Source organism: Labrus bergylta, chromosome 10, assembly GCF_963930695.1.
Source record: "Labrus bergylta chromosome 10, fLabBer1.1, whole genome shotgun sequence".
In the NCBI taxonomy this organism is placed as follows: Eukaryota; Metazoa; Chordata; class Actinopteri; order Labriformes; family Labridae; genus Labrus; species Labrus bergylta.
The window spans coordinates 26,439,830-26,464,560 of NC_089204.1; the positions used below are offsets into that span (position 1 = coordinate 26,439,830).

The window sequence follows — 24,731 nt, forward strand, 5'->3', positions numbered from 1 at the left end:
GGAATAAATGAATAAGTGAGTGAATCAATAAATGATACACTTTCTTATTTCAACTTTCTGTTTAAAAGTTACCCAAAGCATCTTAAATAATTGGTTTCACAAAGCGGCATCTCTGTCATGTAAACGAGGGGTCGGGGTGGGGGTGGGGGGGGCACAGCTTTCCTCAATGTAGCCGTCTCCCACGGGGGGGAAAAAAAAAACAAATGAGAGTGAAGTCTTAAAAATAGCATCACTATTGTTGCAGTGCCTGGAGAGACAAGTAACATTTCCAGCGATTCCTTAAACACCTGAAAGTGAGCATTTGTAGAACACGTGGCGGAAGTGTCACATTAAGGCGTCAGGTGCACACACGCTGCTCAAGCCACGTTAACAGCTGTTAACATCAGCTTTGAGCGACATGCTGCCAGATTTACACGTAATGTGTCAAAAATAATCAGCCTTAAGTCATGTGTGGGAAGGTAAATATCAATCCAGTTTTTATTATTGAAATTACTTAATATGCTCATGAGAGTTCTTGCTGCTTAAAAAAAAACGACCCCAGGATTCAAATCTGACACTTGGTGGCCACTTTTTTTTTTAAGCGCTTACTAAAAAACCCTGACTGAAAGCATTGTAACAGCAATGACCTTCAAAAGGGGACAGGTGTGCTTTATTATATGAGGTGAAGAAGTGATCAAAAAGGCAGAACTCACAATTTACAACAATTATTGTCTGGTTTGATTCCTGCTAAATTCCTGGATACAAACAACACATCTAAACTGAGAAGGGTGACACGAGGAGCATGACGAAGAGGAGGTATAATCGCTCCAGTTTTTCCTCCACATAGACGATACTCAGGCGGTCTACCCGGGTATAATCACGGTCACACAGGTGTATTTCCTGACCTCTCTTTTATCCAATAGCCAAAAAGAGAGAGAGAGAGAGAGAGAGAGAGACGGAGATAGAGAGAGAGAGCCGGAGATAGAAAAAGAAGTCTGCAGGTACTTCTATTGACAGCCCAAAATGGTATTGTCTGTACCCGGCATGAGGATAAAAAGTGTCTTTTCCTACAAACACATTTCAATAATCACTGCTAGAAGTAGGTGGGTAAACTAGCAAATGGTTAGACTGAGATAATTAGGCCGAACTACAGTTTATTTTCTACACAGCAGAAGAAAGCTAAAACTTTGGATGAACTTAATAGAAGAAGAAGACATACTTTACTGATCCTGTGAGGTGAAATTACATTTTTTTTACATTGAGACATGCTCCAAATATACAAGAGCTCAAGGGCACCATGGCAGAGCTCAGGAAGTGATCTGGCACCTCTGAATCTACCAGACCAGCCTTTCCCAAAGTTAAGACTGCCGTGGCCCGCTTTGAAAAACAAAATTACTCCGGGGCCCATTATAAAAAAAAAGTATGACTACATCTATAACTTTCAGTAAGGATAAAATTATCGGACATGACAACATGATATTATGGCCCAAGTCCCTACTGACTGACCTTTTACATCTTTATTCTAGCAGTAGCATTTCAAACTGTGTTTGAGGTATAATCTGATATTTGAGCTAATCCAGGGGAGAGTAACCTCGCTATCATGACTCAATGCCTGCAGTGTCTCTCTCTTGTGAGCAGCTTGGCTGGCCTAATCAAGCAAACAAGCTATTATTTCAAAACCTCAGAGCTCCTGCTGTGTGACAGTGACTCAGGATGTTACAATAGCAGGTTGTTGTTATTTACACTGTAAGAGAACAGGATGTACAGCTAGAGAGGCAGGAGAGGGACGTCATTGGCCACGTAATGAGAGCCCTGAGAAGAAACCTAGAGTGTAAAAAAACATTTGTAGCATGTGAGTCTGTGAATGCTGCTTCCTTAACGGTGTCCCAGTGTTTGGTTAAAGACAAATGTTTGTGTGGAGACGGGGCTGAGGGCTGGATGTTGAGACAGAGCTGCAAGGTCACGCACACTCGCTCCCAGAGAGCTCTCGAGGTGAACATGGACACAGTGACACTTCAAGCTGCTTATGTGGATCTTTCATTTCATTAATCATATCCTGAATTATTCACATCACTCTAAATTCCTAAAGCAGTCGACTCTCTTCCCCCTCACAGTGAAACCTATTAGCCAAAGAGGCTCAGCATATATTATATTAACCCACATCATTTGTTGGCTGGCCCTTGATGGTTCCACTGCGGAGGTCACGGTACGGTATGTTTTTTGAAGCCTTATGCTCTTTTATGTGTGGGTGAATCTTGAAATACAACTATCTATATATCTATCAATATGTATTTTAATGTATTTGTACCTTTATAACAGTATGTATTTTCATGTCTATTCCTCTTTAAATGCATCTCTATCAATATAGCCTGTTATTGCACATATATTTTTATCCTTGCACAGGTTATGTACATTTCTTGAATAAGTTTATTATTTTTAATTGCACAGTTTAAGTTTGATTCATCTAGGGGTATTCTTTAAATCTTTTTTCAGGTTAACATATACTGTATGTATGGGAGGGGGGCGTCGGTTTTGTGGTTTAATTCTTAACAAATGTTTCATGTCATGTACGTCTTTGTAACCTGCTACTGGATGCTTTGAATTTCCCTCAGGACCAATAAAGTATCTATCTATCTATCTATCTATCTATCTGTTATTATTGGTATTTCTGTTGATATAGTCTTTCAGTTATCTAGATCTATTTATTGGTATCTCACTCAAAATTGTTTTTTATTTTGGTATCAATACATGTTTCCATTTTTGTATCTAATAATCTTTATCTTTCATTATTGGTATATGTATTTTATTGGAGCCCGACAGATTAAATCGGCCAGCCGGTTTCTTTTAATTTCTGTTGAAAGGGTCATGTATGCTTGTAACATGCAAAGCTTGGGGGGAGTCAAATTATGGAGCAGCCTTAATTCTGTAGTTCTCTGTGGAGTTTAAAAAAAAATAACCTTCAAACGCAAATTAATTCATGATTTTAACATGAAATGATGAATACTTGAAAAAAATGCTTTATAGTTCATCTGCTTTCGTTTTTGTTGGATTGCTTATGTTCTGACTTATATGAAGGATTTCAGCCTATTCCTTTTTTGGTCATTGATTGTTTTATGTGTAAACATGTAAAGGTTTTTTTGATTCTGTTTCTGTAAGTGGACTATTTACACAAATATTTTTGACTCTTGTTATTCTTTAATGAATGACCAAAATAAAAAAAAACACTCATTCATTCATTTCTGTTTCAACTTACTGCTTGTCTATCAATAGATTGTTGTGAGTTCTCTGAATCATTTATTGAAACCTATCTATCTGTCAGTATCTATTAATGTTTTTATCTATGAAAGTATCTCTCAGTGTCTGTCTATTGTTATCATCAATCAGTATCATCTACCCATCTATCAATCATTCCGTCTTTCTTTCTTTCACATATAAGAACAGGAAGACAAAGACAGTGAAAACATTTTTTTTCCCTTTCCTACCTTTTTCACAAAAAGTTCCAGTAAAGTGAAGCGGGCAGTGACAGAGCGGCAGAGGCCCCGCAGACATCTGCAGCTGATGACATGTTCCTCCGTTTCGGCAAAGACCCTCGTGGCAAAGTCGAGGTGCTTGCAGAGGATGTTTTGGTGTCTGTGTGGGAGCTGCCTTTGCTGTCTCGTTCGCTGTATTGGCCGCGGTTGATGGAGTTGTCAAACTTGGCAAAGGGGGTGTGGAGGCTTCTGTGGCTTGCAAACTAAAAATGTAAACATTGGATATAACTTTGAGTAGTTTAAATGGACCAGAATCCAAATTTACATTATGTGTACTTGATCTGAACACTGAAAATATGAATCCTATATCATTGCAGAGTCAGTATGGTCCTTTACCAAGCAGACTGATTCATGACTGATACCCCAGGAGAAGAGAAAAAGTGATCAGATGTTTCCACTACATATGTAAGTAAGAAGGGGCTCTTGCTTTTTTTTATTAATGTTCTTATTACTTAAAGGAAGAATGTGCAACATTTGACACGTAACTACAGCAGGAATACAGTATACCCTGTGTAAATGTCTCTTTGAGTCATTACTGTCTACAGTGAGTGAGAAGCTCAAGTCCCGCTGGCTGTGTTGTTGTCAGAGCTGTGTTTACATATACAGTACATCATATTACTGCATGTATCTATCTGTAAATCTCAGTCACTAACCACCTACTTTCCTGAGAGCTCTTGAGCTCTCTTAGGCTCCTCGAGATCATTGGTTGACGGCCTGCCTGAACAACACCCCCCCCCCCCCAACCCCTTGCTCCCTATCCCTCTTCCTGCATTTTATCCCATCTCTCCCCCTATCCCTTTCCAAGCCCGGCGCAGTCTAGGCCTGTGAAGGCTGTTTCGTCATGAGCCGGGGATCTGGCCGAAGATTTCTGAAGGTCTTTTACCTGCTTTTTGTAGCATAACAATGAGTAAGGTCTTTTACCTGCTCTTTTGTAATGTTAACAGACAAAGAGTAAGGTATTTTACCTGCTTTTTGTAAAGTGTCTCGAGATAACACTTGTTATGAGTTGACGCTATACAAATAAAATTTGATTGATTGATTGATTGATTGATAATGTTTACATGGACAGGAAAGTCAGTTCCAACCCTTGCGTATAAAAGCTGTTTTAGTCAGGGCGACATCTACTGGATCAAACAGTCGCACATTCTTCCTTTAAAATGTTGATGCAAGCATTTTGTGGCAGAATCTTCTTTTATCAAAGAGGCACTAAAGAGAGACAAAATGTGGATTTTTCTTGTATGAATTTCTGTTACGTTTTATTATCTCAGACCACTAACAAACATTTTATGTTGCTACGAAAACATCAAACATGTCAGCTAATTAAATCAAAAGATGAGATCATGATGAAGCCATTGACTTTTCCACAATCTAAACACTTTACCTGCATCGGCCGATGTTGCTTCCCGATATCGCGTCAGACGTGTAAAAGCTCCTCCTTTTATTAATTTCAATGATCTCAATGCAGCCGCTGTGGTTGTGGAAAGGCTTGGCTCTCTACATGAAAAGAAAGGACAACTTTTATGAAGATAGTTCATCACTTATAGCAGTAACCTTCCCATTCTTTAAACATATGTACATATATTGTAACATTCATGTAACTCGGCTGACACTGTTTGTCTCTCAGAACATCCTGACTGAAGGTGAGAAAACACTCACTCAGGTGTCTTACCTGATTGGGTCGATATCGTTGAGGCAGACCGCCTGTGAAGATGTGGTTTGTTCTTTTTATCATGTCTCCGAGCCAGTAATTGCTTATTGTGCTTTTGATTTTCTCATGACCAGAGAGTGTGAGCTGCGCTTCACAAGGGGTAAGATGTTGTCTAAAAGAAGAGAATGGAGAATTAATGATCATTCAATAAACAGAGGCATACTGATTGTTATTACGTTTTTTTATTGGTTGGAATATCAGACTGCACCTGAAAAAGTGGGATTGTCTTGTTTTCAGGGTCTAGACTTAACTGAAGTTCACAACAGTAGATGTGCCACTTATCTGTAAAAGGGAGTGTACCGCTAATGACTGAGGCCAGCTGTCACTCACGCCTGCCGGGGCCAGGAGGAGACACAGTGATTGCCCGGAAAACAAAGTGGCTCAAAAGTAGGTCAAGTTAACCGACACCTTTAAGATAATGGTTACTAAATCAGCATTATATCCCCGTCTAAGAAAGATAATGGTGGACGATCTGCACCCGCTCTCTACCCTGCGGACACATGCTCAGCTGTTGTAGATTATCAGAGAGAGAGAGAGAGAGAGAGAGAGAGAGAGAGAGAGAGAGAGAGAGAGACGTCTGCTGTTAGGTCTCTCCTGAAATGTGTAGAATATGGTACAACAGAATCACTAGAACATTGTTCAAATGGGAGTTTTGTTTTTTTATGTGACTTTGTGAAACATACTGCTGATGAAGATTATCAAAGGAGCGGGACACTAACAGGAAAGATAAAGTATAATGTATAATAATGTATAATCTCTATTTACAGATTCTTCATAAAATGTACAATCTCATGGCGCTGGTAGCCTTTAGTGGTTTGTGCGCGTGCCCCATGGTGATGCTATGGTCCTCCACGCTGGCGGCCCGGGTTTGAATCCAACATGTGGCTCCTTTCTAGCATGTCATTGCCCACTCTTTCCCCAACATCTGACTCTACACACTGTCCTATCTCTACAAAAAAAAAGGCATGAAAAGCCCAAATATTAACCTTTAAAAAATAATCTGTACACAGGGTTCTGGATTTGCAGCATCAGAAACGTTCTTGTTGGTGCTTGTAGTACATTTGTAGTCCAAGCTGTATTGACCAATTAGGAATCAGAGGGCTTTGGTGTATACAGGGAGAAACATTGTCTGTGGACAGCAACAAACAGTCCGAACAGTATTCTATTCAGTATTATTTATTTGTCTCTATATACAGATATCTGCAGTAAAGTGAAGCTAACAGTCAGTTATGGATTGAACATTTCAACATGAGAAATTAATCTGCTTAATGCTGTGTTGTGAAAAACAACCTTCCTGGTCTTTTAATCGAGGTCATCTTTTTATTTTGACCCTTAAAATATGCCTTGTCATATCACTTAGTGTCTAGAGAAGACAGTCTTATAGTCATGATTTTTTTGAATGCACGTTTCTGTTCTGTCTTCTTAAAAGTCTTTACGATTTCACAAAAAAATACCCCAAAAATATCTCCTAAGCTGAAAAGGTGGGAACTGTAGTGGCCTTGATAAGAGGATAGTTAATTCCCTTTCAGAAATTAAATTCTGGCTGTCATAATAACTCCACACACTAAGAAGAAAAAATCCTATCCTGATAAAAAAGTGAAGGGGAAAAAGAACCTTTTAAACTACAAGACCAGATCTAATGCTTGACAGAACAAAGTCCAGTAAAGCTATCCTGCAGAGTTTAAACAACCTTTTGTTTGTAGTGACCAATACAAACTTTTTCGACTAGAACTTCATCGTTGTTAACTTACCTCTGAGTAAGAAGAGTGAAACAGTGAATGTTCAGATTTATAAATGGGTGTAATTATCCTGTTTACATTCATTCATCAAGAATCTCTTTCTACGGTGCCAATGCAGAACTCCCAATTTGTTTTCTCTCGAACACCTTCACACACCTATTTTGGACCCACCCCACAGCCATTCATGGATTTCAAAAACCAATCCTCCTCTCTGAAACAACAGGGGAGATCAGATAATTACCTAAGTGCAGATTCTGGACCAGGCATGTGCAGCTCGAGGGTACTCAGGCCACAGATGCTCTGTCTCCCCCTCCCTCAGTCTCCTGGTACCTCTTGTTCCCCGAGTGGAAGCTAGGAGCTCCGCTAAGCAATCTAGTCTGATTTGTTAAGCCTGTACTTTGCAGGGCTGTTGCATACAGCGGCTAAACACTCGGGGCTCTGACTCGGAGCTGCATAAGTCCATCCTCTAGAGCCGGTGTGGAGAAGCGGTTAATTTAGGAGCAGCCTGCCAGAGCGGCCTGGCCCGCAGCCAGAGGGCACTGTGCTCAATGTCCTTGAGAAGTCAGCCCCACCGGGTTTCTATTTAACATATTGAAAAGACTCTTTGACGGGGGAAGATATATTAAAAGTCTATAATGAGCTAGGCGGTGACGTTGAGGATGGCCATGGCGTTGTAGCTCTGGGTCAAATCAGACAAAGATGGAGGGACTCGACCGTCAAGACAATTACAAAGAATTTGCTTTGTGACACCCAGGAACCATTTCTCCACGCTCCCAACCCTCTGGTTATGACAGCTCTCTTTCTTGCGATGTCTCCAAGGGGGTTGGTACAGAACATTATGATTGATTCACACTACTGCTGTATTTTTGTGCCAAAAAAATAACAAACAAACAAAAAAAAACAGCCTTGTAGTCCTTACACCTGATTGGCCTTTTCTGGATGCACTTGCATATTTAGGGCAGTGCAGCTTTCTGCCAAGAGTCACAAGGCAAACTTCCTGCACAGCTTTGTTTCTGCAGGAAATCATTTGCTCATTTATTTTTGGCACAGCATGTTCATAATCACCTTCAGTATCTTTCCTTTAATCTGTGCTCATCGTTTTTATAATTTCATCTGCAGTTCACCTCAATTAATTTTTTTTCCCTGCCTCTTAATCTTCAGTCGTTTTTTTCACATACACACTCCTGAAGATATCTAGATAATTACAGGTGGACTTCTACGGATATTCTCCTGACCTGGCTGTTCACATATGAACCTCCCAGGGGGAGACTATCCCTGTCAGACAGGAGGGGGGGGGGGGGGGGAGGTAAGACATTACATTAAAAAATGATGTGGAAGTAGTGTACGTAGCAAGAAGCATAATGCAGCCTTTTAATTACATGCTCAGAAATCGTAGCAGTCGTGGGCAGACAGTCAATGTACTGACTCCAGTTACAGAATATAAACTTCACTCCCCCTCCTATTGGCTCGTGCTGAATTCTCCAGAGAATATCCTGCTGCGTTCTCACATCAGCCCACTCAGACTTGCTGCGGAAAGAAATACTAGTGGTCTTTTTCGAGAGATTTGTGCAACAAATAAAGTTTAACAAGCAATTGTTCCCCCCCCCAAAGCAGAATTTCTGCAAAAAATTGATGAAATGTCCTCTTTGCAATGTTAAATTAAATTGTCTATACTCCCTTCAGATGCAAAGTAAACAGACTTGATATGAGTCAAACACGAGCACACTTTGTCTCAGCTTCCGTCTCCTACATAATAAACTTTGTGTCTCCAAACCTAAACCGCAATCTTTCTCATGTCAGAAGATAATGGAGAGGGGCTGGCAGCGGGATCGCACGCGGGCTTAGGAACAATATAACTAAAGGGGGCACAGCCTCACTTTAAATCATTTAAACATTGATTTTGTGCTCGGCTCTTGCTTGTTAATCTTTTCGTAATGAAAAACTGCAAATGAAGACTTTGGAACAGCCAATAAAACATGGTCAGTGATCACTAATGCATTTTAATAGGCACATTCTGACGTTTGTTTTACTTCTTTCAAATGGAAGCCCATTTTGTAATAAAATTGAAATTCCCAGTCCGGTGATTCCTGCCAATTAAAGGCCTATACCTTCTCTTTCCCCCCCACCACCCCTGTATTAGTCCTTCTCCATGAAAAACCTGCCACACTTGAAATGAGTGGATAACTGAGGATCAAGCTAATACCACCTGAGGTGCAAACACTATTTGAACAAAATATGTATACTGCTAAGTAGCTTATCATGAATGTGCCTCTTTATTTCCCAACAGAAAACATTTTGGCCTGAAGCAGATACATAACACACTGTGCTGGGGGTTTTATGTCGTTCCCTGGAAATTAGAAGTCGTAAAAGGAAATTATAACTCATTGACTTCTGAAATAATACGTTTCTTTTCCTCCAGCATTTACAGCAGCATTTCTTCGGTTATAAACGCGCTGAACATGAATAAACCAACACACCGCCTGGTTAAGGATCCATGACGGTAATTGATGGGAACATACCTGATGTTAACAATGTGAACCTTGGCATCATCAACATGAATCGAGGTGGTGATCTGTTTCACCTCTTCCTCCTCATTACAGCTGAAGGCATACTGAAACAAGGAGATGAAAGACATGTTTGGTGTATGTTTCATGTACATACCCAATAAGCTGTACAAACTGCCTGCTGAACTAGACAACTGGCCATGCAAAGCTAATATTCATGGGCAAACATGAGGCAATTAGGCGTAAATTATACATTATAAATACATCACACCTTTACATGCCTTTATGATGGATATTTAATGGTTTTCTTTCATGTCATGTGCTGCCCTGTAGTCTTTTGTTATTTATGTTGTTATACTCTTGGTGCAAGACTACGGAAGCCCTTAGAGGACATACATCCACATTTTATTTTACTACATTTTCCCACGATAAAGACTACATTGTGGATGTTTTCTGGAGTTCTCAACTTATTCATTTTGTAGTTTAGGATAACAAAGCTGGTTTTGCTATGATAACAAGTTAGTTTCAATTGTTTTTTGTGAAATCTCGAGACATTAAGTTACTAATGTGGGAAAATAAGCATCGTTATCCTGAGAAATTGGATAAATAAGTCGAGATCTTGAGAAAACAATCGTCATTTACTCGGAAAACTGAGTTAAATAAAATGTATGGATGTATGTCCGCTTAGGGCTTCCGTACAAGTAGTCTTAATGAAGTCATCCATTGGACATAAGGGTCGTTTTAAAAGCCAATTGATGGTGGTCACCATATTAGAAATTCTCTCTCTAACTACCTCGGCCACGTCACTAATTATGCAAATCTATGAATATTCTTAGCCTTAATAGAATCAAAACAGATTAAAAAATGTAGTCACCCCCATAAAGTGTGTAACAATAACAAAATAAGCCATGAAGACCAAAACTAGGAAAGCGCTATATAAGACCAATTTATTATTATTATTATTATACATTTTAAAGCTCCTTTGAGGAAGGTTTTGTTTCTGTTGATTGTGGCGCCCCCTGTGGACAAAGCAGTGCCTCTTATTGCTTTGCTAATTTCGTCTGGACATTTGTCAATTAATGTTATTAATGTTTTTTTGATTGTACAAAAATCCCCCACCCCAAACTTTCTTTTTTAAACAGTTAAATGTATCATCAAAAATATTTTTCTGTGAAAATATTTTAAAAAAAAGTTTTTTATGCAGCTTGCTATTAATCACTCCTTGTGACATTTTACCCTGGCTGCAGATTTAGGCATTAAAATAACTCTATAGAAATAGCCAATCCTGTCAGCTATGCTCTATTTTGCTTTTGGGGGTTATAGAGAGGCATCAGAATTAATTTTATTCTATTTCATAACCAGCTAAAAACTCCTCATAGGAGCTTTAAAATGGGTGTTAATGGTGTTTCCAATATGATTTTGCTGCCAACCCCAAGTGGCCACTCAAGCATCTGCACTTCTTTCCACTTTTGCATTGGTTTCACTTTCAACATCCGAGGTTTCTTCTGGGTTATTACCTGCAAGATTCCATCCAGGATGAAGAGTTTCATGAAAAAGAAATCTCCATTAGCAGGTCCTTGGTCCACGTACAGCAAAGTCCCTTGCGCTGCTTTAGTTTGAAATCTCACCGTGATATTATTGAGTTCACTCAGGTCGATTCCCTCAAACTCCAGGTAGGAATTCCCAAAGTACTGAACAAAGCTTGAATCTGGGAAAAAGAAAACAGGGGTTTAGGCAAGTGGTGAAAACAAACCTAGGGGGGGGGACTGCAGTTTATGCATCTTTACTATAAATTCTGCAAAGATTGTCTATTGATTCCCTGAGAGAACAATTCAACTTTTCACTCTGTGCCTCCACGGGGAGGTCAGAGCACGGGGTGAGAAACAAGAGCAGCAACTGAAGATTTAATGAAGATCCAGAGTTTGGCTAAGGATGCCTCAGCAGGGCAGATGTTTGTTACAACTGAAGCTTGAACTTGGACTTTCTCTGCGGCGGCAAACATTACTACATAGCAAGAAATGTTAATGTGACCCGTATCCTCACATAACCTTGGCAACATGGACAGAATACACGTTAAGGGACTAGTGCCGGCAATTTACTGTGTGAAGAAGATGCAAAAAAAAAGAGAAGATAATTATCATTTGGAAGCAGAAGAAAAGCCTTAAAGGGCTTATGGTTACATCACATTATAATTATTTCACCCGGCTCACTGTACTGGTATACTGTAAATAGTTTTATTTTTGCCAAAAAGCTTTGAAGCATGCTAATGGCACTCTATTAGGTAAGAGAGTCTTGGCAAAAAATCAACATTCTCACACAAAGTTTATTACATGCCTCATTTTTATAGAGGAATAACTTGGCTTATATCATCCATGAGAATGGGCAATTATGGGACATTTCAGTAAAAGTCCCACTGCCCGCGAGCTTATTGGGGGTAGTGACGCAGACAAACTTAAAAGACTGGCACAGACTGCAAATGGAGGCGAGCTTTAGGGGTGCTCATGCTCAATATATTTCTCATTTGAGGGAAGTAGTGCAATTTGTTGCTGAAAAGTCAAAGCGGAGGGCCTGTTCAAATGAAACGCACTCCTGGATGCACCTGTCTTATGCTCTGTCTGTTCTTATCTTGTTGTGTGTGTTTGTGTGTGTGTGTGTGTGTGTGTGTGTGTGTGGGGGGGGGGGGGGGGGGGGGGGTCATTACACAGGAGAAATCAGCAAAGCTCCTTTAAAGTTGCTGCCATGATTAATCGGGCTGCTGCAAGTAAGACCTTTATCAATAGTTGTTACACGTCAGGCCTCCGTTTGATCTGACGGCAGGCCCCTCAGGGCGTTTGGCAAACAAGCTAACCTTAATACCCCCCCTCATTTTCTCCCCGGAGACCAATATGACCAATACCCCGCAGGAAATCCCCCTGACAAAAAAAGTGAGAATTATCGTGAGCAGACCTACTGTGATCTGTGAATAAATGAAGATAAACGCACCGAGCAACAACGCTGCGCTGTCTTCTTCTTCACTCCTGACAATGGGGGTTGCCAATAGCTGATGATGGAAAATTAGCCCTCAGAGACGAAGCTATTCATTAATTTTAAAGCCTTGTTTGGTCTGTTGTAGTCTTTGATGCAGTCTGAGGCTGCTGCCAGGAGGCACTAGCTCACCTCATTAGCAGTTAGCTTCAGTCTTTTTCCTTTTAAAAAGGTCTCCTGTTTATACCACCACTTTTCCTTTCGTCACCAGATTCTTCATCCATATGTTTAGCTGAGCTGAATTTGAATTGTAAATGTGTATAATATAAACTGTTCTCTATTTTTTGCTTGATGTACCATTCAAAGGTAACGCAGACCAATGAGCACTGGTAGCTGAAGTTCTCTGAAGTGCTGAATGCACAAAGTAAAAAGTAGCTCTCTGAGAAACATTTCTACCAACTGTTTCCTCGTAAAGCTAACTGAAGATTATATTTGGGAGACTGTGAAAATGGAATTATCCTAACTTTAAAGTCTTTATATGTGATTTTTCACACTTAAATGTAATATAAATCAAGAATATCCTCTGAAAATAACTCTGTGAGTCATGACTGTCTACAATGGGTGTAACACCCGAGTCCCACTGTCTGTGATGTTTTCAGAGTTTTCAGAGTCCTATCTTCACTTTGTTTACATCGCCCGGACGGCCGGCTGACTCCTCCCCTCACGTATAAAAGTTGTTTAATTGAGGGACTAGAGAAAAGAAGAATAACATACTGTACTCACTGCTTAACTGTGTTTCTAGATCACGCTCATTTCAGGTAAATTTACATGCAGTGTGAAGATACCAACATAATAAAGATCGCTAGCATTAGCATGCTAACACAACAATGCACCGCAAGTTGTTTTGGTTTCATGCTGGTGCTCAAGGGCGACACCTGCTGGATCAAAAAAAATTGCATATAAAGCCTTTAAATAAAAAATAAAAAATATTGGAATTTATGAGCATCAACGTTGGTAGCCATTTTGTTTTTATTTAAAGGCAGACATCAAGTATATCCTCTGTAAATGTCTCTCTGAGTCATGACTGTCTACAATGAGTAAGAAGAGCGAGTCAAATGGTTCTTCTTAGTGATTGTGAATTGTTTGTTCTATTTGAATATTTATTTTTTTCCCTCTCTCATGATGCTTTTGATGTTGTGTGAAGCACTTTGAATTGCCTTGTTGTTGAAATGTGCTATATAAATAGACTTGCCTTGCCTTGCTAATATTAGCCGGCTAACATTAGCTGGCTAATATTTCAATAGAGGACACGGGATTGTAGTTTGAGCAAAGGACAATTGTGTCCACTTGTGCACAATGGTGCTTAATTATGGTTCTAATTGAAGCTTCTGTGTCTACAACATGGCGACCTGCGTTCACATCGAGGAGGAGGCAGGGGGGAGACGACTCTCTCCAATGTTTTGATTTTGGACTGCAGTACCCATTTTAAACACAACGCGTCAGAGTTACGTATTGATCCTTTAACATGCTATTCTCACCTGTTTCTGCCAAAAGTTTGTCCCTTCTCTTTTTGAAAGAGTTGTACTTCCAACTGGAAGGAGAAAAGTCCTCTCAGTGGGAACATTCCTTAAAATAAATCTTAAAGATCAGATTTAATCAGGCCCGGTCTTAATACATGTCCATAATAGAGGTGAAGAAGAAAATTGATGAGTCATATTTAATGTAACTCAGAAAGTTGGAGCTCTGTGTTGCAGCATATGACTGCATTCGAGTGTGAGTCAGCTTAAAGCAGAAGACATACCAGAAGAAAAAATATATTTAGAGAAAATTCAGATCAATTAATATGATGATCGACTTTGGACGTGGAGGATTAATTGATGTAGACTTAATGCCCCATTGATTTAAAGAAAAACCCAGGATGTAAGGCCTGTTTCCTCCCTGATTTATGGGGGAAGGTAATAGACTGACTGATTGAACTTGTCACAGGGCGGAGATAAAATACTGCTAAGGAGCGTTCTTGGACCCTTGTAATTTCAGAGCCCTGAGGGAAGGCAAAAGGTCATCCTGTACTGTACTTACAAGACTGTGCAGGAAAATGTCTCATATTCACTTATGTAAGAAGATTTAGTTGAACATTATCATACTGCTGAGACGTACCAAGGAGTCAAATCCTCAAATATAATGTCTCTTTTTTTTTCAAATCTTGTCTCTAATTATATCTTTGCTGTCTGGTTTTAAAAATAACTGATGACATTACTCCGACGCACCGCGATGACACTTACTGTACAGGAGCACAGAGGCCATAAAGTAGAGCTGAAATGACGCACTCGCACACCGTTTTCCACCCACCCCTGTCTAAGCCTATTTCTCATGAATATTCATAACTGTGTACACCATGCAAGTGTCATTATGACTCTCAGGCAAAGTTGTGTCACTGAATACATAAAATTCTTACGGGCCCACTAATCAGGGGCTGCCAACTCCATTAGGATCAAACTGAAAATGAACTCGTAAACATAAACCAGGGCTACACAGAGCAAATTAAAAAAAGCATGTGTAAACAGAAGGTTAACAAGGGGCCCCGCCCCCCCTAGACAGGCCGTGCATGTTTGAACTGACCCCCTCCGGCTAACCTCTTACTCATCAACTTGATTTTCGAGCAGCTTAAGTAATTTTCATTTCCGCTCCACATGGCAGCTAAAGATAACGGCTTTCTTCACCTGTGCTGTGGCGATCACTCCGAGGAAAGTCAACCAAAGCGAGGCTTAGCTTGCAGTAAGCCTCCCTCCACCAGCAGTGTCCTCTCTCTAGATTCCCATCAACTCTCATATCGGAGAGCTTAAATACTGCGCAGCTCAGCATTGCATGTACAGTGATAAAAGAAAAAAAAAAAAAAAAAAGAATACCAGAGGACAATCACCTAAATCTGTGGAGTAAGGTTTCTTTTTAGTTGCTTTTGAACTGACCTTACTGTATTTTTTTTGCATCTGAATTGAGATAAGATCCGATTAAAGTAGGTCCTTTTTTGTCGTTGACTCATTCTTTGGCTTGAAGAAGTAAAAATAAAATACCTTTTTTTTTGATTTAGGATGATGTTACACCTCACTGCATAAATTAGCTCAAACTATCCTCATCAAAGCAGCTACATCAGTAAAGTCCTCTGTGGACATGAAAGCTTAAAGGATGATAACAAGCACTCATTGGAGAATATAGAACATACATTTAATATTTTTAAATGTTTATTTGATGTCAAAGTCGAGGCATTAAGCATCAACAAAAGGTTGAGTAAAAATAAACCTTTCAGAGCTGATACTTATTGGAGTGATCTCCACAGCACAGGTTAAAATCTGACATCAGCCCTTTGCTCCCTTTGTCAATAAAGACAGAAATGGCCCAAAAAACATCGTGCACTTTTGTCACTCAAAGTCCCTCTTATGCTGGGAGAGAACCTTCTCTGAAGCAGGCGCTCAAAAGTTTCCTCTAATCGGGGTTCTAGGAACTAAAATAGCTCATAGTTCCTGCGGTGGGAATCAAGAAAAAATTGGGGTGGGTTCCAACAGTTCCTGCGGTCCGAAAAGGCTTCAAAATAACAATCCAGTCTTCCCTCTGATCACCCTCCTTATGCAGGTCAGAGGCATCTTTATTGATTTCAGTTAGAACTCCTCACCATCGCTTTAGTAAGGCAGTTCAAAACCCAACATCAGAAAAGCTGGGAGGGAAGTGACAATATTTAAAATCTGAATTGAAGATGCTAATAACTACAAAAAGACCCTAAATCACATAACTTGAAGGCTATTGAGGATGTGGGTTTCCGGTGGCTTTAACAAGAAACAGACTAAATTTCCGGCAGTGAAACACATTAACCACCCCCACAATGTTTAAATTCTATCAGACTTGATACATTTCAAAGGTTGTAGAGCAGTCTTGGGTTTAAAGGAGCACTGACTGAGTCTATTTCAAGCAGCACCAAGGGCACTGCATGCTTTTAGATGGTGACCTAGTTAGATAAACTCATGAGTTTCTGGGTCCTCTTACTTTCTTTGATTATGCGCTTAAATGTTAAAGAGTAGAAGGATGTTCTGGTGTGAAGAGTCCCAGATTTGTTTTGCCTTTTACCAGTTTCTTGTGCGTATATTTAACCCCTTTCTAAACTGGTGGCATTATCTCCAGGAAGTGGGCTGGATCAGGTGCGGCGGGCGAGGACTCCATTATTTTTTCTTTGGCCCACAGTTATTTTCAGAGTGTCGCAGTGAATTGCTTCAAGCTCGTCTGTGTTCAATAGGTTTGTTTTACAGCTCTGTGAACAGTTTCAAAGGTAGACAGACCTCATCTGTCAACGAGTAACAATCTGCCCACTGCTCCCAATTCCTCCTCTCACATAGATGACTGAATCCAACACCATTAATGTTCAACACAGTGTGCTATGTGTCTGTCATTGGAGTGTTAAAGGATATCTCGCCAAGCACTGATTGGTTGTCTCACTCTTTTAAAATTATTGTTCTGAAATAGAAATAGAGAGGGCTTTTTTTTCAAGTAGCTTCAAACTGGATTTTTTTTTACCCCCCCACCACCACAGCTGCACAAACTATGACAATCTCTCAATCAATCCTAATATATAATTTCCCGGCATGTTCCAAAGGCTCTAAAATCACATTTGGAGTGCCGCCTCAGTGGGGTGGCCCCTCTCTTTTTGAAACTGGCAAACCATGTGCTGCAAAAAATGTTTGGAGGGAAGGACAAGACAAGGATAGCTTTGTAATTTGTCAAAAATAATATTGTCTGCACCGTCCACAGTGCTAATTGATTGGTGTAATGGCTTATCTTTTTTTTTTTTAATTTGGTGTCACTTGCAGACATAATGTTAATGGAAGTGAGAGCAAGGTGATTGGAACTGTGGCTTGATTGAGACGCTCTCATTGAGGGTTGATCCTCTGCCAAATGTCTCACCTTTTTCATCGAGGTAACAGGCGTTATTCTTGGTGGTTAAGTAATTGTTCATCAAAATGATTTTCCTTTTTCCAGAAGCCATTAGTCTGTGTTTTTACAGCGTATCAATATAAGTCATTATTATATCGATATAAAGTTCTTGTTGTGCCAGAAGTTAACACATTAAAAGCTTAAGAGCGGACACACTTTACACTTTCAGCCACTGAAGTTGAACCCTACTTCAACAATAAGAAACCAAACTGCATGAAGATCATTCATTAAGTCACTTTATAACTTTTACTGTCAAACACTCATCAGCAGCACAGACACATCTGTCACTTTAAAAGACAAAGGACTTTCAAATAAAACACTGAAGCCCCATCCTTCTCACTATGTAAGTGCATTATATATATACTTATACACCTCTCATACCCTTTCAGAGCCAGGTGTACCTGCATGCTGGCGGGTTGTTATTTATCTATTCTTAGATAGGCCGAATTCCAACCAGCTCATTGAACTTCTCTCCTCTCATTGTGCCCCTGATCACACAAAACACACACAGGACACCGTCTGAAATATGCTGATGGGGTACACAAGTTATATTTCGCTGACGCCAACATCAGACACAATAAGCGCCATTTCCCAGATATTGGCGTCATTTAACGTAAGTCCATCTTTCTATTGCACCCTCTAAAGAGCAGGAACATACCACACCACAGACGTTGGTCTTTAGGCCAGCCTTCAGTTGGTTTATGGTGCAGTTCATTTCAAGAACATACCACCTTCTCATGTTAAAACCAACACATCCCTGGGCGCTAACAGGGGTGCAAGTACATTTGACGATGGTTTTTGTTTGATAATGACGACTTATCACTGATTGCACAGCTCTGGACAGCTCCCCGTGTCAATACTGTCCATTTACAACTCTGTTTTTGCACATTTACATCTATCTCCAGCAAAGTATGTTGTATTTAATCTTTTCTTTATAAGACTAGTAATGCTAAGTTAAATCCTGGTTGTATATATTCACATTCTTAGTTTTGATATTTTAGTGCTTATTTACTTTGTATTTAATATTATGTTGTGTTTAAATTTGCTAATATTGTGTGTTTGGACAACCTGCTGCTGTAACGCCACAATTTCCCAGTTTGGGATCAATAAAGTAATTCTATTCTATTCTATTCTATTCTTATAAGATGGTTTCTATACTGATTAGAGCTCTCAAGAACTGCCCTCAATGTTGTGCTTTGCCTCTGGTCACTTCCTGTCAGCACCTGTGTGTCCAATCGGACTCAAAGCTGATCGTTTGCTCTTACTGACATTGTTCCTTTTTTCTAGATCCTTGCTTGTGTTGTACTTACTCTCTGATGTACTTCGCTTTGGATAAAAGGTCTGCTAAGTGAATTGTAGAATTGTAGAATATGCTTTCTACACCAAGTGGTCGCCGGGCAAGAAAACGACAACTGCGCTGCGTCGCCAAGATGCTTTTGTGCCAGGTGTACAATGAGGCCCCGAGTCTTTCAGCCACTCAAGGTGGGTTACACTCCTCACCGACATTCCCCCCATTCACACCCACATTTGCATACTAACGACGGCACCATCTAAAGGCTCATCATTATCCGACACACTGATACACCGCAGGCGATGTCTTAGAGAGCAATTTGGAGTTCAGTTTCATGACAAAGGAGAGTTGAACATGCACACTGCAGGAGCTGGTTATCAAACCAACAATCCTCTAATTAGCAAACAGCCCACCTCCTGAGCCAGCATGCTCAACTGTTTAAAAAGAGAAGCTAAAAAACCCCCACATCTTCTCCTTGTTAGACTTTATTTAAAAGTGTACCTGGTTTTATTAAAATAAAGTTAGTCCATGTCTACTAATTCTTTAGTTTCCTATTATATATATTCACAGGCGTTATTGTCCTTATGTTGTGCATCTCTTTTTGTTATTGTTTCTTTGTCATGCTGTGTACTCTCTCTCCATATTTATGTAAAGTGAATGTATTTTCCTTATTCTGCTGCACTCCGAGCTGCTTTTTTTATGAGAACGCCCTCTATGAATAAAGTTTATTTTCATACAAGATACTTGATATTATAGCTCCTAGAAAAATGTAGCAGGGAAGACGTGGAGCCGCTGAAATGAAGATAAGGAAAATAAAGGAATAAAGTGGATATATTGTGCAGAGCGTGCACCTACATGCCCGCACAGTGTGTTGTGTACCTGCAGATTGCTCAGCTGTCAGAGCCGGGCTGAGTGTTGGCGCCGGAGCTCTAGGTGTGGAGCCGCGAGTGATGTTCTTGAGCACGGTCGCCAAGGGAACAGCCTCGGTAACGGGAGGCAGGCAGCTGACCTTGTTGATGCCATCTACACAGGAAAACGCCTCTGGACATGGACTCAACAGGCAGTCGTCATAGTTGTGCTCGCAGTTCCTCCCCTGGGTACGTAAAATAAACAACCTTTAGATGTGTGGTGTAATTCTGTGATAAAATGCTTCACAGGACTAAATGTTAACAGCTTGAATAATAAAAAAAAGGAACATTTAGTAGGAAACATGGCATTGCATAACAGCACGGCTTTTCTAAGCTTCAAAACCAAATAATGAAGTTTGTACTGTCCATTTTTGGTGCAACATGAAATTCAAAAACACATTTTTTCCCAAAGTAACTTTGAGAGTTGTGAAAACTGGTTATTTAACTTGGCAGTTGTACAAAAAAAGCTCTATGTATCAATAATAAGATTTAATTTGAATGTCAAACAAACATAGAAAACCTCTCACACAAACAGAAACAATAAAAACATACCCTGCCCACAACAGACTGACAACAGACCATTATTGATTGACTGATTGAATTTTGATTTTCAGACAAAGACTGAAATTTGTCTTACAGCAAAGCAGCGCCATTTGCAACATAAACAATAAAGACAATTAGGCACAGGTAGACACTTAGATTACAACGATGATATTTAAGAATTAAACCATTATTTCTCCTCTGTTGATCAATAATTATCAGGGTTGCAGTTTTTTATACATTTTTTATAATTAATTTATTAACGTTCGTGTGGCAATTAAAATACAAAATTTGGAGTGCTGTCCTTATCATTTTTCTTGTTCAAATATTTTTTGGGATTCAGCACCCAGATGTTTTGTTGAAAGTGAGTTGAGAATGTTTTTTGTCTAAAATGAAACCTATCATTTCTGTTGAATTTGGTTGCTGTTACTGCCAAACCCCGCTCTTACAAGGGAAGATGGATTGTAGGCTTTCTGAGCAGGAACATATCACCTCCTGTACTCTCCAGAGTTTATTGAATTAGAGCTCAAATGCCTGCCTCTGCACCCCGGTGCTTTTACTGTGAAATGCTGCTTGCCCAACATGAAGTTATTTTCTTGCTGCTATTTTGAAGACAGTGGTGATATCAAAACAGTTTCATACCGGTACAGGTATGTGTACATGTATTTACTGTATATGTATGTATGTGAGCTTCTTCTATAAGCATGTTCTCCATATTTGTATCATATATGTTATGTATTTTATATTGAAGGCCTTTTCAGAGCTATGAATGCTGTGGTGCAGTGCATTGAAAAAATGTTCAGTTTTCCATGTATACTGCATCTGTACCTGCCAAATAAAACAAGAAAATAAAGATGACAAAACCTATGATCAAATCTAGCACAGCTAATGACAGTGGGAAATCAAAACCGTAATTGAGACAGCCCTGACGGTGTATATAACAGCTGTACAGGGTTTCTATTCTATTCTATTCTACTCTAATAATAGGTGAATAAACAGATGAAGATGCACGAGGATAAAGGTGAATAAAAAAATAAAAAGAGACAGATACGGGGAATAAGGTGGGGGAGCCTCACCACAAATCCAGGACGACAGAAACAGGTGTAGCCGTAGCCCGGATCATTCTGAATGCAGATCCCCTGGTTGCAGGGCTGAGGAAGGCACTCATTAATGTCATCCTCACAGTGAAGGCCTGTCCAACCTGCCAGGAACAAAAGCCCACAGAGTGCCGTGGTGAGCCCCGGCTCTCCCACTTCCACCCTCTGAAGTGAATATCAATCAGATTCTCCTACATTGATTTGCTTCTTTTTTTGGGTTCACACACACATACAAAGACAAGAAAAGGCTTTCACTAAAGAGTAAGACGACCACATACATTTTAATGAGCTCGGGCTGTATCGTCTTTTTTTGTACTGTACGACTACAAATTTGTCCCTGGAGAATAAAGTGGAAGACTTCTGAATGAAGGTATGCAGGCATTACGGCACCCTTTAGTGACACTCATGTGGCCCCTTTCAATCTGATAGAAGCATTAACATGGTTTACATATGGTAACGTGTACTCAACCACATCTAGGCCACAGTAAATGAATATATAGTGCTTGTTCACAAAATGTCTCACCATCCAGGCTGTATCTCATAGATCTTGTTCATGAGTCACAAAGGTTTTTCTTTAACAGGTCTTAGAAAGAAAAAAAAGTGCTTTGGCTGCCTCGTCTCAAAGCAGAACTGAGAGACTCGCAGGATGTCTGAGTGACTCACCTGACCTGCAGTGGCAGACGTAGCTATTAATAAGATCTTGGCAAATGGCTCCGTTGAGGCAGGGCGCCGAGCAACATTCGTTAACATCCACTTCACAGAAGTCCCCCATGAAACCTGGTGGACAGCTAAGAAAACACATCATACTTTAAGAGTGTGCAGGCTGTCTCACAGTGCTGTCACTGCCTTCATGTGGCTCTGACACTCTGTACCTGGAAGAAATGTTTTTATTTTTTTATCAAGAAATGCAACAACTCTTTTTAAGACAGTTCTGGCTTCTAGTGTCAAAGTATATAAACAAAGGCTTGTTTTTTTTTGTTTTCTGACACAGCAGTGGAATCAGAAATGGACATGATAAACTTAAGATTGGGTTTGAGTAAAACTGATTTGATTAGGTGGAGTACTCGGAATTGGTCTTTGTCTCAAGACCGGCCTCGAGACCACTTTATGAAGATCTCTGTCTCGTCTCAAAATTAAAAGCATTTTTACACCGTCTTATCTCCGTCTTGGACTGGCCGGACTCCCAAATTTTAAATCAAGACCGGTCAAGACCACCACCACTGATAGGCTATTTTTCCACATCATCACTGTGATTAGAAGGAAAACACCCCTTTCTAAAAAAACAAATAACTCCCGGTTACAGCTGCAACCTTCCCGGTGTTAGGGTCTTGATGATTTTTCAGTGATATTTAGATAGATAGATAGTTAGACTTTATTGTCTGTCCCAACAGAAACAGAAATTCTGCTTTGACAAGGCTTGAACAATAAACCCAACTTACATTAAAAACAGAAAGTGCTGTAGATTAAAAGAGGACTTAAAAACAACAGTTTATAAAAAGGGGGTTATCTATTTGATTTTGTTCAGAATGGTTATTGCAGAGGGAATGAAGGATTTTTTGTAGATGGTTTTCCGGGCCAGAGGGACTTTGTAGTGTCTGCCTGATGGCAGTAACCTGAAGGAGTGGTGGAGGGGGTGAGAGGGGTCCTCAGGGTGCCTGATTACAGAGCGATTATACAGTTCGGAGAGGGTAGTTTGTGGTGAACCGATAATTTTGCTGGCCTGATTAACGATGCGGGAGAGTTTGGTTTTGTGTTTGGTGGTGAGGGAGTTGTACCAGGATGAGATGTTAAAAGTTAGGATGGATTCAATAAATGATCGGTAAACCACAGTTAAAATATGTTTGCTGACATTATGGTCTTAGTCTTGACTCGGTCTCGATCCCAAAATGTCTTTGCCTTGTCTTGGTCTCGGAGCACTCTGGTCTCGGGTATGTCTTGGTCTCGTTTAGTGTGGTCTTGACTACATCACTACTTTGGTGTGTTTTATTCATGCACAAAATCACATTTACTTTGGGGCTAAATGTTAATATAATCAAACTTAAATTTCATTTCAAGACACTCAACAAGTACAAGTTTTTTTACCTGGTCCAGCATCAATCATTGTAAAAAAAAAAAAAAAAAAACACTCCTGAAAACTCAAGTTAAGGCTCCAGACCTCACACTTCACTTCAAAAACTTTATATTATTTTCCCTCTTATTGGATGAGAAGATCAAAAAAGAATGGATTAATCCAGCAGTGCATTAAATCCGCAGGTGAACCAAGGGGAAAACACTTAGCAATGGTGATGGTTTTCCTGTTTTGGGGTCGATCATTTGCACAGGAACAATCCTAAACCTTTAGCAAAAGAGAGGCACTGCTCAATTCTGCAGATGTCACACCCACTGGCTTCATGTTTTTGTAGAAGAGCAATCATTTTCCAGATGGACAAAGAGCGTGATCATGCAGCAAATCTACCTGAGGCCAAAGGATGCACAGGGTCTGCTGGCTTGCATGGATTTCCCATACAGAGTCACCAGACCTGCAAACCCGCTGAACATCTTTGAGAACATGTGACATCATAAATAAGAGACACAAACGCTCACATTTATGGAACCAGACTATTTTATGGTTCTAAATTACTAACTAAGTCTTGCAACATTTTATTGGAGAACCTCTGTTGTTGAGATCTAGAAGTTTCAGCTGATTGAATCTTAATCTGAAACATTAGAAAATGTGTAAAAAAGTGTTTCATGAATAACCCTCCCGGCAGAGAAAGTGGAACAAGTTCAGGATTGAAAGTGTACCGCTTCACACATAACATGCAGACAGAACAACACTCCAGTATTTCATGTATGGTAGATGTGGGCTTGCCAAGAAACCGTTGCATGACTGATTTAACATTTTAGGCCATTAGTCAACGCACGAGCCTGACCACACCACATCCACTCATGTGGAAAAATGTGTAGAGGTAGAAAACATGCCTGCTTCTAAAAATATATATATTTTTTTAAGTCTGTGATGTAAATACATAGGGCTGGCTCCTCCAACAAAAAACATAAAATTAGAAACAGCAAACCCATGGAAATGAAAAACATAACTTTAAAGTAGAACTACACAGACTGACACTGGACTTGTGATATTATACATGTACTCTCCACTAGGTTTGCACTACACATTCAGTGTGAATATGATTTTAAGACAGCTGTTACCACCCCAGTCCTCTATAATAAGACCAGATATGTATTTATCAAATTGTTTAAAGGAAGAAAATAGCAGAAATCCAGTATATTCTATGTAAATGTCTCTCTGAGTCATGACTGATTGAGAAGCGCGAGTCCTGCTGGCTGTGTTGTTATCGGAGCTGTGTGAACATGGACAAGACAGCAGGCTCCTCCCCTTGGGTATAAATGCTGTTTTAGTGAAGGACTATAGAAAATAAAAAATACCCTTCTTACTGCTTAATTGGATGTCATGTAAGTGTTTTTAGATCACGGTCATTCTCTGTAAATTAACA

At 39.9% G+C, this 24,731-nt stretch overlaps 1 protein-coding gene across 1 annotated transcript in view; it reads right to left on the reverse strand.

Moving 5' to 3' along the window:
• The window catches only part of eys (eyes shut homolog), a 200,799-nt gene that overhangs the window by 64,038 nt on the left and 112,030 nt on the right, over window positions 1–24,731 (reverse strand). The window contains exons 31-38 of the mRNA XM_065959486.1: window positions 21,901–22,025; window positions 21,217–21,341; window positions 19,572–19,785; window positions 10,978–11,168; window positions 9,476–9,567; window positions 5,179–5,329; window positions 4,888–5,003; window positions 3,462–3,715 (exon numbers count right to left, since the gene is read on the reverse strand). Coding sequence (XP_065815558.1) covers window positions 3,462–3,715; window positions 4,888–5,003; window positions 5,179–5,329; window positions 9,476–9,567; window positions 10,978–11,168; window positions 19,572–19,785; window positions 21,217–21,341; window positions 21,901–22,025 — 1,268 coding nt within the window. The remainder of the gene's footprint in view (window positions 1–3,461; window positions 3,716–4,887; window positions 5,004–5,178; window positions 5,330–9,475; window positions 9,568–10,977; window positions 11,169–19,571; window positions 19,786–21,216; window positions 21,342–21,900; window positions 22,026–24,731) is intronic.